At 40.2% G+C, this 12,366-nt stretch overlaps 2 protein-coding genes and 1 pseudogene across 3 annotated transcripts in view; 2 read left to right on the top strand and 1 right to left on the bottom strand.

Moving 5' to 3' along the window:
• Nucleotides 1-7,119, top strand: part of LOC311301263 — a 26,892-nt pseudogene extending 19,773 nt beyond the window's left edge. The window contains exons 14-20 of the transcript in view: nt 59-193; nt 4,506-4,652; nt 5,349-5,509; nt 5,653-5,780; nt 6,025-6,095; nt 6,280-6,364; nt 6,591-7,119. The product of the transcript in view is annotated as an uncharacterized misc_RNA (transcript). The remainder of the gene's footprint in view (nt 1-58; nt 194-4,505; nt 4,653-5,348; nt 5,510-5,652; nt 5,781-6,024; nt 6,096-6,279; nt 6,365-6,590) is intronic.
• The window catches only part of LOC311300695 (uncharacterized protein), a 283,730-nt gene that overhangs the window by 170,930 nt on the left and 100,434 nt on the right, over nt 1-12,366 (bottom strand). The window lies entirely within an intron of this gene.
• The window catches only part of LOC311300704 (uncharacterized protein), an 11,349-nt gene continuing 5,718 nt past the window's right edge, over nt 6,736-12,366 (top strand). The window contains exons 1-4 of the mRNA XM_084425157.1: nt 6,736-6,748; nt 7,264-9,645; nt 10,048-10,148; nt 11,227-11,352. Coding sequence (XP_084281283.1) covers nt 10,113-10,148; nt 11,227-11,352 — 162 coding nt within the window. The 5' untranslated portion in view covers nt 6,736-6,748; nt 7,264-9,645; nt 10,048-10,112. The remainder of the gene's footprint in view (nt 6,749-7,263; nt 9,646-10,047; nt 10,149-11,226; nt 11,353-12,366) is intronic.

Here is a 12,366-nt window from a genome sequence, read left to right as displayed (position 1 = left end):
TTTCTAAATATGTTAGTTCAAGCAAGAAAATGAATGAACTTGTGTGCTTGTTTTATAGAAATTGTGCATTCTGGAAAACCGATTGCAGAAAGTGCAGCTGAAACATCATGAAGCAGAGAACATAATGCGAGAATACCTCAAAGTGAAGGACCAACTACAGGTATCTGAGAAAGAACAGATGAACTGGATTCATGTACAGACTGACACAGCACACACACATAAACCCACACAGATGTGTATTATAAAGCATGATACCCCATATATGTGATGGGGAAAATTTAAGCAATCCAGTGACACTCATCCATACCATTCAAAATATATTCTTATTCTTATAATAATAAGAAAGGTTTCTTGAGCACCAAATCAGCATATTAGAATGATTTCGGAAGGGTCATGTGACACAAGCCAAGAGGAATGGCTGCTGAAAATTCAGCTTTGATCACAGGAAAAAAATACATTATAAAATAGATAAAAATAGAAAACAGTTATTTTAAATTGTACAGGTGAGCATAAGAGACTTCTTTCATTAACCCTCTGGGGACCAAAAACGCGCCCGCGCGTTTTGCTCGTTTTTTTTTTTTTAGCAATGAAAATAAACACTAAATGCTCTGTTAATTTTGATCTTTCATTTTCGTGTAATACATCATTCGATCCTGTTCAGTTTCTATTTTTTTTCTGGATACTCACAATAAAAATAAAGTGTTTTGCTTTTTGACAAATAAAGAAAAATTAACATGATGCGATTTCTGCCTTCTCTCTGTCAGTAAACTCCCATTTGAAACGCGTTCGAAAATGATCTATAACTCCGTGAAAATTCAGTCAAACAGGCAAACAGACCCACGGGCATAAAGCTTGAGATCGCATCTTTTAAATGAAGTAATTTATATAAAAAACAAATATTCTCAGCTTCTGTAATCTGTACAAAAAGAGAGCGACTCCAGTCGAGCTCGTTACGAGCCATTCAAAAGTAATTTGACCACACCCCGGAGAGCGCGTGCTATTCAAACGCAAATTCTGAGAACGCCCACATCAGCTGTAAACAAAGCGCGTTGCAATCGAGTGAGGCATAATATAGCCTACCTTATGGAGAAAAGTTTCCTCTGAACAGTGCTGATATGAGGAGCAATATCTCCTGATATGAGGAGCAGATCCCGCTGAGGAGTGAGGTAGGCTGTTTTCTTTTCTCAAGTGTTGATGTGGAATAACGTTAGTGTAGGCCTATGCAAACCGCAAAAAGATGAATCGCTTTTCTATAATATGACTCGCCTTTCTGTGAGATGAATGAAGGGTACATATTTGTAAAGACTGTTTAGCCTAAATATGAATCGCGCGTCTGTGTGTGAAAGAATAAACTGCTTTGCTATAGCCTACTGAGATGAGTAAAAATCGACTGGAATATGTTGAAATAAAATGTATTTGTATAAGCAACGTATTAAACTGCAAATTAGCATTTATATGCCCTAATATTTCATAAAAACAACGTTACAGTCAGTCACTTGTTGACTAGATTTGGGTACAGTTTTTAGGCTACTGTAGAATAAACTGCCACATCAAATAAGCTTTTGTTTAGCAATTTCTGCTCATATCTAACGTTATATATAACTATATATATATATATTAGAGATGTGACGGTGATAATATTCTCCCACCGGTTAATCGAATTGTGACAACACCGGTATTACCGGTTTCATCGTGGGGGTGGGGGGTGTTAGAGTGATGTAATTGTTTTTTTTTTTTACATGGCGTCAATTCATCATTCGTATTGAGTTTGATTGACATGCGATCTGACCAATCAAATTCCACCATTTTTGTGCGACAATGCAGTCTGAAGAGTTATTGATTAACTTCGGTGGATTTGAACTTGGCTTTAACTGAGGCAATCTGTCACGACACATTAAAGAGCCAAAAAACGGTAGGCCTATTTTATTTTTGTTTGACTGACCAAATTTGAAAGTTAAGACTTTGTTTCATATTAAATATTACCTGCTCGGTCCTGTATTTCAGCGCGTTGTCAGTGTCCTCTATTTTTCACTGCTTGAGATCATGTTGAGAACAATAACGCCCGATTTGAGGGTATAGGGCGCGATTTCGGATTCAACCACAGTGTTTTGAATGGTGGGTTCGTTATTATTCATGAAAAACGCAACAACAAAACGGACATTTTGGCATAATTTGTTTGTGTTATGTTTTGTTCAAGGCCGAAAAGAGAACTCGATACTGACGCGCGTCTTTTCCGTGTGTGCGCACGTGTGTGTAATAGGCAGGACTACAGCGCGGTCTCTTGTTTTGTCGCGCTTGAATGGTTGAGCGTGATCATATAACGCTAGTCAACTGGTGACCGAAAATACGGATACTGCGTAGCTAATTGCTTTAAAAAAAATGTTTTGCGGTGCTGCGGTGGGCAAGTGATGAAACCGGTGTTGCGACTGAACACCGTGTAACACCGGTAACACCGACTATCGTGCCAAGCCTAATATATATATGCTATATTCAAAATAATGAATACATATGATAAAATGTAGGCCTATAATCTTTTTTCTTTTTCTTTTTTACAAAGAAAGAGTACGCTTGAAATATTGTTGAAATTGTAATTATTGTTGTAATTGTAACATTTTTAATAAAATAGCAAAACATATTTACAAGATAGATGTAAGCGAAATCTTAAATGGTCAATATAAGTCTTCTTCTAAATACATCTTTTGTCCTTGCATTGTGGCTCAGTCAGTGTCACACCTGAATGAATGGCTAATTATGCAGAGTCATTATGCAGAGTGGGTGGGACATTGTAATCTAAGGTGTAAACTACTCCTCCCCCTCGCATATTGGCTTTCCAAGCAAAACCTGTTTTACACCATTTAAATCAATGTACCGTATTTTCCGCACTATAAGGCGCACTTAAAAGCCTTTAATTTTTTCAAAAAACGACAGTGCGCCTTATAATCCGGAGCGCCTTATATATGGATCTGGCGCCTTATGTTAACGTCTGTTAAACAACCGCTGACTTAAACCTTGTTTATACTTTCGCCTGACACCGGAGCGCGAGCCTCCGCTGACTGCGCGCGCAACTCCCCAAACAGACGAGGCATTTATACTTGACGCAACTGTTTTGTTTTAGACTGAACACCAGACCATATAACTGATTTAGACACGCAAACTGGGTGCCGGTGTGATGAGATGTACTACTAATATCCGTCTGCTCGGGCAGATTCGGCTCAAAGTCATGCATCTTCGGATTCAGAGGCGCGCGCGCTGTTAAACCGAATCTGCCCGAGCAGACGGATATTATTTTTTTTTATTAACTTTGCGCTCATGCGGACGCGTCGAGTATAAACAAGGTATCTTGGTTTACATTTGGACTTTGGATGTGATCTTAGGCTTGAAAAGGTTGGTGACCACTGCATAACGCAAACCCAGTCAAACGTTTGACTGCAGTATCTTCTATTCTATGCGCCTTATAATCCGGTGCGCCCTATATATGAAAACAGTTCTAAAATAGGCCATTCATTGAAGGTGCGCCTTATAATCCGGTGCGCCTTATAGTGCGGAAAATACGGTATTTTTTTTTTTGTGAACGATAAAGCAAGACTATTTTCACATAATTTTGAAGCTAGAACTCAAAGGGACAACATCCATTAGTCAAAAGTCTTGTGGACACATATTTAATGTGTTTTGTGGTCTTAATTCAGCAACTTTCATTTTAATTTTTTCCAATAACCACGCATAAACATTATTCTCTTAAAAATACAAACATCTACATACACGTTGCTCGCATATTATGGTAGCCCTGTTTGTGCTATATAGAGTGAATTTACACCTTTGCCATTATCATGTTTATAAATAACTGAAAAAAGCACAAATGTCAGAGCATGTCAGAACATCTCAAGGACCCCAAAAACAGCTTGGTCCCCAGAGGGTTAAAGGGTTAGTTCAGCTAAAATGTAAAATTCTGTCATTAATTACTCTTCATCTTCTGAACACCAATGAAGATCTTTTTTATGAAATCTGAGAGCTTTCTGTCCCTCCATTGACAGCTACGCAACTACCACTTTCAAGCCCCAGAAAGGTACTAAAGACATCATTAAAGTAATCTATTAAACATATTAAAGAGTGCTTTGTTTGCAAAACCCCCCCAAAAAACATAATTTACCACCTTATGTACAAAATATGAATCTCCGGCATGCGTTCATGCAACAACGTCTGCTTTTGCGTCAACACAACACACATGTGCCACGGTGCTCTCGTAAAGGGTAGGGGTGTAACTCCGGTGTCCTGCCCAAACTCCCTCCATTGGCCTTTATCAATCATGGCCTAATAAGAATCCTCATGCTTTCAATTGGCTTTATCACTCTCTCTCCTCTCCACCTATAGCTGGTGTGTGGTGAGCGCACTGGCGCCATTGTTCTGACAGTGGATGCTGCACACCGGTGGTGGTTGAGGGGAGAGCGCTCTATAAATGCCTCATTTCATTAAGGTGTGTGTGTGTGTGTGTGTGTGTGTGTGTCCAGTCTGAGCTGCAGCTTCAGGAGGAGCAGGTGTACAGAGAGCGAGAGAAAATCCTCTCCCGCTACAAGAAGCAGGAGGAGAAGAGGATTGCTCAGGCAGAGAGGATAAAGAGAAGAGCGAGCATCATCCATCACACTTCAGCTAACAATGTAATACTCTAATAAGCATAAAAATATGTGTGTCATACTAATAGCACTTCTCATGTGAAGTGCACAGGAGACTGATCTCGATGTTAATAGAGCTTGGTGTTAGCATGCTGCAAAGCTCACAACACACAAAATGGACAATTCAACTATTTATAAGCATATACACTATCGTAATTATTCCAAGCTTTTGACCGGTATTGTAAAGTCTCTTATGCTCACCAAAGCTGCATTTATTTGATTAGAAATACAGTAATATTGTGAAATATATTATTACAATTTAAAATAACTGTTCTATTTAAGTATATAATTTATGCCTGTGATGCAAAGCTATATTTTCAGCATCATATACAGTCTTCAATGTCACATGATTCTTCAGAAATCATTCTAATATGGATTTGGTGCTCAAGTTACTTTTCTTCTTCTTATTATTATTATTATTATTATCAATGTTGAAAAATAGCTCCTGGACGGACTCAAACATACACTAAAAAAGAAGATCCCGGAGTCAGAATCGTAATGAATTGAAGAAAAGTTTTACTGAAGATAGTTTGCAGTTTCATGAGCAGAAGTTCAGCTTCAAGACTCACACAGGAGTTCGTAGGCCGCCCCGCTTACAGTTATATAGATTACTCCTTGTTAAGCAATGTTAATTCTGTTCTTGTGTTAAGCAATGTGTATTCCTGATTTCTCTTGTAATAGGAAATAGTGGGCCGGTTTATCTCTCAGGGAAAAACACAGGAACATTTGGAGAAGATGAAGGCAGAAAATGAGAGAATGCTGCTTCAACTAAAGGAAGAGAGGAATGCACTTCAAACTCAGCTTCAGGATATGAAACACTCAGGAGAAACTGAACTCTCAAGGTAAGAGCAGACATTGTAGACCGTGTGAATAATAGTGCTATGATATCACTTCACATGCTCTGTTATTGTGACTGAATAATAACAACATTATTGTCCTCAGTCAGCTCTCTAATTCTCTTCTGTGCTTGTGTTTGCTTGTTTAGCAGCCAACAGGTTTGTGAGCTTCAGCAGCAGCTTGAGCAGACGCAGCAGCGCCGTGATGCAGCTAAAGATCGTCTGGACGGACTCAAACATACACTCAACACTGTCAAAGCAGGAGTGAAGCACCTCAGTGACAAACTTCAGCACATACCACTGGTACTAATGAATCTTGTCAAATACATAAACCCCCTGGTTTCACAGACAAGGCTTAAGCCGAGTCCCAGACTAAAATGCAAGTGTTTTTACATTCAAACGATGCATGCATGAAATGTCTGAGCATTCCTCTCGGTCTCTGGCAGATGAAGGGTCCGACACCACAGCTGCCTCCAGACTCAGAAGAACAAACACTGCAGCTGATGTCTGAGGCTGAGCAGAAACTGATGCTGCTGAAGGAGGAACTACAGTAGATCTGGCAACCATCCTGAAGGAGATAGAGGAAGAGGAGGTGAGGAACAATGATTAGTCAAGTTGCTGTTATTGTATTTGGGCTTGTTGAAGATTTGTAACTAGTGAGACATTGACTGTTTTGTTTACTTTAGGAATATATGTCATATTTTACTTTTTTGGAAGTTGTAAAATAACACTTACTAATATTACTAATATGTTGTTTATTTCATGCCCCTTTGCAGTTCCTTGCCGAGATAGCAGCAAATCTGCCCCAGGATAACACGTGCATTCAGTTCCATGAGGCCCAGAAACAGGACTCTTCTGATGGTGAGACACTAGCTCATATCACCATGGAATCTCATTTCTGCCACATAAGATAAAAATCATGCTTTGGTGAAATACCAAGTCATAATTATGAGATAAAAAGTCTAAATGTTTTGTCACAATTATGATTTTCTTTCTATAACTTTTTGTTTTAATTTCATCTTTTTATGTTATAATTGACTTTATATTTTAATTTAAAATTACACCTGCGTGTCTTTTCTGTTAACAGATGAGGACGACAGTGGCGATGAAGAGCGTGATGTCATCACCCGTGTCACCCTGAAGCAGCAGTCGCAGTCAATCATTGACCAATCACCAAAAGGAAGACTCGCATTGAAAAGAAGGACAAACTCTGATTAACCTTGATCCATTAGCGCCCGCACTAAAGTGAGTAACCAGGGCCATAACATCATCTCACGCTCTTGTGGCCGGACAATCACTAGGAAGGAACGACCTCATCATGCGCTTCCTTAAATGGGCAATGAGGCCAAACCCTCCGCTACCCCACCTCTGTGCCAATCTGGGACATCTCCACTGTCCTGGAAGCATTGAAGGGTGCCCCGTTTGACCAATCACCAAAGTTAAATTGCCCGTGGTTACAGAATCACCTGCATATCAGGCATATCCATATCATTTAAGTCACGTTATAGCTGTATTTGATGCATATCTTGGTCATGGTTGTCCAGGGAGAGGAACAAGTAATCAAGGATGTTTTTCAAGACCGTGGGATGGAGAATGCATCATTCAGGAACATGTCTGTTAAGGTGGGGTTAAATTAACCTTTATATCAGTTATTTAAAACCTTTTGTCACTTCTTTCACTTGTACTATCCAGTTAAATTGCCCGTGGTTACAGAATCACCTGCATATCAGTTGTGGGTGTCAGTCATTTTTGTTGTGCAGTCATCTCGGACGGTGCTGGAGAAGGAGGTGTGTGATAAAACGAAGAAGCTGAATGCTATGAAACACACCACTGACACACAGAGGCAGCGTTTGGAGGAGTTGAAGCTCCAGTACGAGAGCATGAAGCCCCAGAGCAGAAGCCCTCTGCCTGACAACCAGGAACTAGACGAGGAAAAGGTAGAAACTGTCTTTTTTTCTGTGCATTTTGAATGAACACTGGTGAATCTTACAATTAAAGAACATCATCTCACGCTCTTGTGGCCGGACAATCACTAGGAAGGAACGACCTCATCATGCGCTTCCTTAAATGGGCAATGAGGCCAAACCCTCCGCTACCCCACCTCTGTGCCAATCTGGGACATCTCCACTGTCCTGGAAGCATTGAAGGGTGCCCCGTTTGACCAATCACCAAAGTTAAATTGCCCGTGGTTACAGAATCACCTGCATATCAGGCATATCCATATCATTTAAGTCACGTTATAGCTGTATTTGATGCATATCTTGGTCATGGTTGTCCAGGGAGAGGAACAAGTAATCAAGGATGTTTTTCAAGACCGTGGGATGGAGAATGCATCATTCAGGAACATGTCTGTTAAGGTGGGGTTAAATTAACCTTTATATCAGTTATTTAAAACCTTTTGTCACTTCTTTCACTTGTACTATCCAGTTAAATTGCCCGTGGTTACAGAATCACCTGCATATCAGTTGTGGGTGTCAGTCATTTTTGTTGTGCAGTCATCTCGGACGGTGCTGGAGAAGGAGGTGTGTGATAAAACGAAGAAGCTGAATGCTATGAAACACACCACTGACACACAGAGGCAGCGTTTGGAGGAGTTGAAGCTCCAGTACGAGAGCATGAAGCCCCAGAGCAGAAGCCCTCTGCCTGACAACCAGGAACTAGACGAGGAAAAGGTAGAAACTGTCTTTTTTTCTGTGCATTTTGAATGAACACTGGTGAATCTTACAATTAAAGAACATCATCTCACGCTCTTGTGGCCGGACAATCACTAGGAAGGAACGACCTCATCATGCGCTTCCTTAAATGGGCAATGAGGCCAAACCCTCCGCTACCCCACCTCTGTGCCAATCTGGGACATCTCCACTGTCCTGGAAGCATTGAAGGGTGCCCCGTTTGACCAATCACCAAAGTTAAATTGCCCGTGGTTACAGAATCACCTGCATATCAGGCATATCCATATCATTTAAGTCACGTTATAGCTGTATTTGATGCATATCTTGGTCATGGTTGTCCAGGGAGAGGAACAAGTAATCAAGGATGTTTTTCAAGACCGTGGGATGGAGAATGCATCATTCAGGAACATGTCTGTTAAGGTGGGGTTAAATTAACCTTTATATCAGTTATTTAAAACCTTTTGTCACTTCTTTCACTTGTACTATCCAGTTAAATTGCCCGTGGTTACAGAATCACCTGCATATCAGTTGTGGGTGTCAGTCATTTTTGTTGTGCAGTCATCTCGGACGGTGCTGGAGAAGGAGGTGTGTGATAAAACGAAGAAGCTGAATGCTATGAAACACACCACTGACACACAGAGGCAGCGTTTGGAGGAGTTGAAGCTCCAGTACGAGAGCATGAAGCCCCAGAGCAGAAGCCCTCTGCCTGACAACCAGGAACTAGACGAGGAAAAGGTAGAAACTGTCTTTTTTTCTGTGCATTTTGAATGAACACTGGTGAATCTTACAATTAAAGAACATCATCTCACGCTCTTGTGGCCGGACAATCACTAGGAAGGAACGACCTCATCATGCGCTTCCTTAAATGGGCAATGAGGCCAAACCCTCCGCTACCCCACCTCTGTGCCAATCTGGGACATCTCCACTGTCCTGGAAGCATTGAAGGGTGCCCCGTTTGACCAATCACCAAAGTTAAATTGCCCGTGGTTACAGAATCACCTGCATATCAGGCATATCCATATCATTTAAGTCACGTTATAGCTGTATTTGATGCATATCTTGGTCATGGTTGTCCAGGGAGAGGAACAAGTAATCAAGGATGTTTTTCAAGACCGTGGGATGGAGAATGCATCATTCAGGAACATGTCTGTTAAGGTGGGGTTAAATTAACCTTTATATCAGTTATTTAAAACCTTTTGTCACTTCTTTCACTTGTACTATCCAGTTAAATTGCCCGTGGTTACAGAATCACCTGCATATCAGTTGTGGGTGTCAGTCATTTTTGTTGTGCAGTCATCTCGGACGGTGCTGGAGAAGGAGGTGTGTGATAAAACGAAGAAGCTGAATGCTATGAAACACACCACTGACACACAGAGGCAGCGTTTGGAGGAGTTGAAGCTCCAGTACGAGAGCATGAAGCCCCAGAGCAGAAGCCCTCTGCCTGACAACCAGGAACTAGACGAGGAAAAGGTAGAAACTGTCTTTTTTTCTGTGCATTTTGAATGAACACTGGTGAATCTTACAATTAAAGAATCGTCCAGGTTTCCTCCCAAAATCAAAAGGAAAAAAAGCAGTAAGAATATTGAGCCTTTTTTCCAGTCAAATCATTTTTGTCCCAATTTCTCCTTACTGTAATTTAAAAAATGCCCACAGTTTTATCACCACCATTATTATTATACAATCTAAACAATTCACGAGAATCAGATTTTTTTGCACATCATAATGAGAATTAGAGTAAAGAAGGTAACTCTGCCATAAGTTTCCCTAAGTGGTCATTCTTCCTGTGTAAATTCTCTTCTTCCTTCTCTCAAGTCTTTCTAAATATGTTAGTTCAAGCAAGAAAATGAATGAGCTTGTGTGCTTGTTTTATAGAAATTGCGCATTCTGGAAAACCGATTGCAGAAAGTGCAGCTGAACATCATGAAGCAGAGAACATAATGCGAGAATACCTCAAAGTGAAGGACCAACTACAGGTATCTGAGAAAGAACAGATGAACTGGATTCATGTACAGACTGACACAGCACACACACATAAACCCACACAGATGTGTATTATAAAGCATGATACCCCATATATGTGATGGGGAAAATTTAAGCAATCCAATGTATCCAATGACACTCATCCATACCATTCAAAATATATTCTTATTCTTATAATAATAAGAAAGGTTTCTTGAGCACCAAATCAGCATATTAGAATGATTTCGGAAGGGTCATGTGACACAAGCCAAGAGGAATGGCTGCTGAAAATTCAGCTTTGATCACAGGAAAAAATTACATTATAAAATAGATAAAAATAGAAAAGTTATTTTAAATTGTACAGGTGAGCATAAGAGACTTCTTTCATTAAAGGGTTAGTTCAGCTAAAATTTAAAATTCTGTCATTAATTACTCTTCATCTTCTGAACACAAATGAAGATCTTTTTTATGAAATCTGAGAGCTTTCTGTCCCTCCACTGACAGCTGCGCAACTACCACTTTCAAGCCCCAGAAAGGTACTAAAGACATCATTAAAGTAATCTATTAAACATATTAAAGAGTGCTTTGTTTGCAAAACCCCCCCGAAAAACAATTTACCACCTTATTTACAAAATATTAATCTCCAGCATGCGTTCATGCAACAACGTCTGCTTTTGCCTCAACACAACACACATGTGCCACGGTGCTCTCGTGAACGCGCAATGGAGATTTATATTTTGTAAATAAAGTGGTAAATTGTGTTTTTTTGCGCAAACAAAGCACTCGTGTTGCTTCGTTAAGTTGCGGATAAACCACTGGAGACACATGGATTACTTTAATGATTACTTACTCCCTTTCTGGGGCTTGAAAGTGGTAGTTGCATAGGCTGTCAGTGGAGGGACAGAAAAATATCTTCATTTGTGTTCCGAAGATGAACGAAAGTCTTCTGGGTTTGGAGCCACACGAGGGTGAGTAAATAATGACAGAGTTTGGGTGAACAATCCCTTTAAGAGTAAAACTCTTAGCGACCCCAATCTTTTGAACAGCATGGTAAATAAACATTTATGATTATCCTCTTATTTGTTTCTTCAGGAGGACAGTCTTACATTTCAGCCACAGCTGGACAGGACGGAGGCAGAGATCCACCGGCAGACACAAGTGCTCAAAAAACTGCAGGTCATCAACAGTGACGCTCAATCCTCAAAGGATGCAGCCATGGTAAAGACAAAGCATTTAATAAATGATTAAAATGTATTTTAATGAGTTAATAAAGCAAGCATGCGTGTCAGTGTGCCATGGTAAAGGTTGTGCAAGTAATGCTTCTCGTAAAGGGTAGGGGTGTAACTCCGGTGTCCTTTATCAATCATGGCCTACTAATAAGAATCCTCATGCTTTCAATTGGCTTTATCACTCTCTCCTCTCCACCTATAGCTGGTGTGTGGTGAGCGCACTGGCGCCATTGTTCTGACAGTGGATGCTGCACACTGGTGGTGGTTGAGGGGAGAGCGCTCTATAAATGCCTTATTTCATTAAGGTGTGTGTGTGTGTGTGTGTGTGTGTGTGTGTGTGTCCAGTCTGAGCTAGGGATGCACCGATCCGATACTCAGTATCGGTATCGGCTCCGATACTGCCATTTTTGGCGGATCGGGTATCGGTCAGACAAGGCCACTCCAAATCCGATATTGTGCGTATACTATTCAGTGTTATTGTTAAGCCCCACAAAAGGCACACAAACATTATAAAGCACCATAAGTTTTCGTGCACAATATTATAAGTGTTCTGAAGCCATTATATAGTATAATGTGAGATATAAATTAATATTTAAGTCGTTAAATTCAAGATCCCGTAAACGTTTCCCTCAGCTGCGCTGTCAGTCATTCTTCATTCAAACAGCGCATCGCGTTCGGTTACAACAGTTAACACAATGAAACTCTCTCCAAGATGATTCAGTGTTACTATTATAATACTTGATCTGTAGATAAAGGTCTATGGTTTCGCATAAAACAACTCTATCTTGCTGGACTTTATTGCTGTACCTTAATCATGTTACTTTCTACCGGGTGTCTGTTAGATCACAACACTGGAGTAAAGTCAGAGCACTATTTGTTCTTCACGCGCACAGTAACTGAAATTTAAAACTGTTAAAAGAAAATGCTGAATAGACTTTTGCATAGATAGATACTGTACAATACACTACGCATCAATATGTATTTTCTTTGTGCTATAAACTTT

Source organism: Rutilus rutilus, assembly GCF_951802725.1.
Source record: "Rutilus rutilus genome assembly, chromosome: 12".
Lineage (NCBI taxonomy): Eukaryota > Metazoa > Chordata > Actinopteri > Cypriniformes > Leuciscidae > Rutilus > Rutilus rutilus.
The sequence above is the reverse complement of the archived record's forward strand: the minus strand, read 5'-3'. Positions and strand labels throughout refer to the sequence as shown.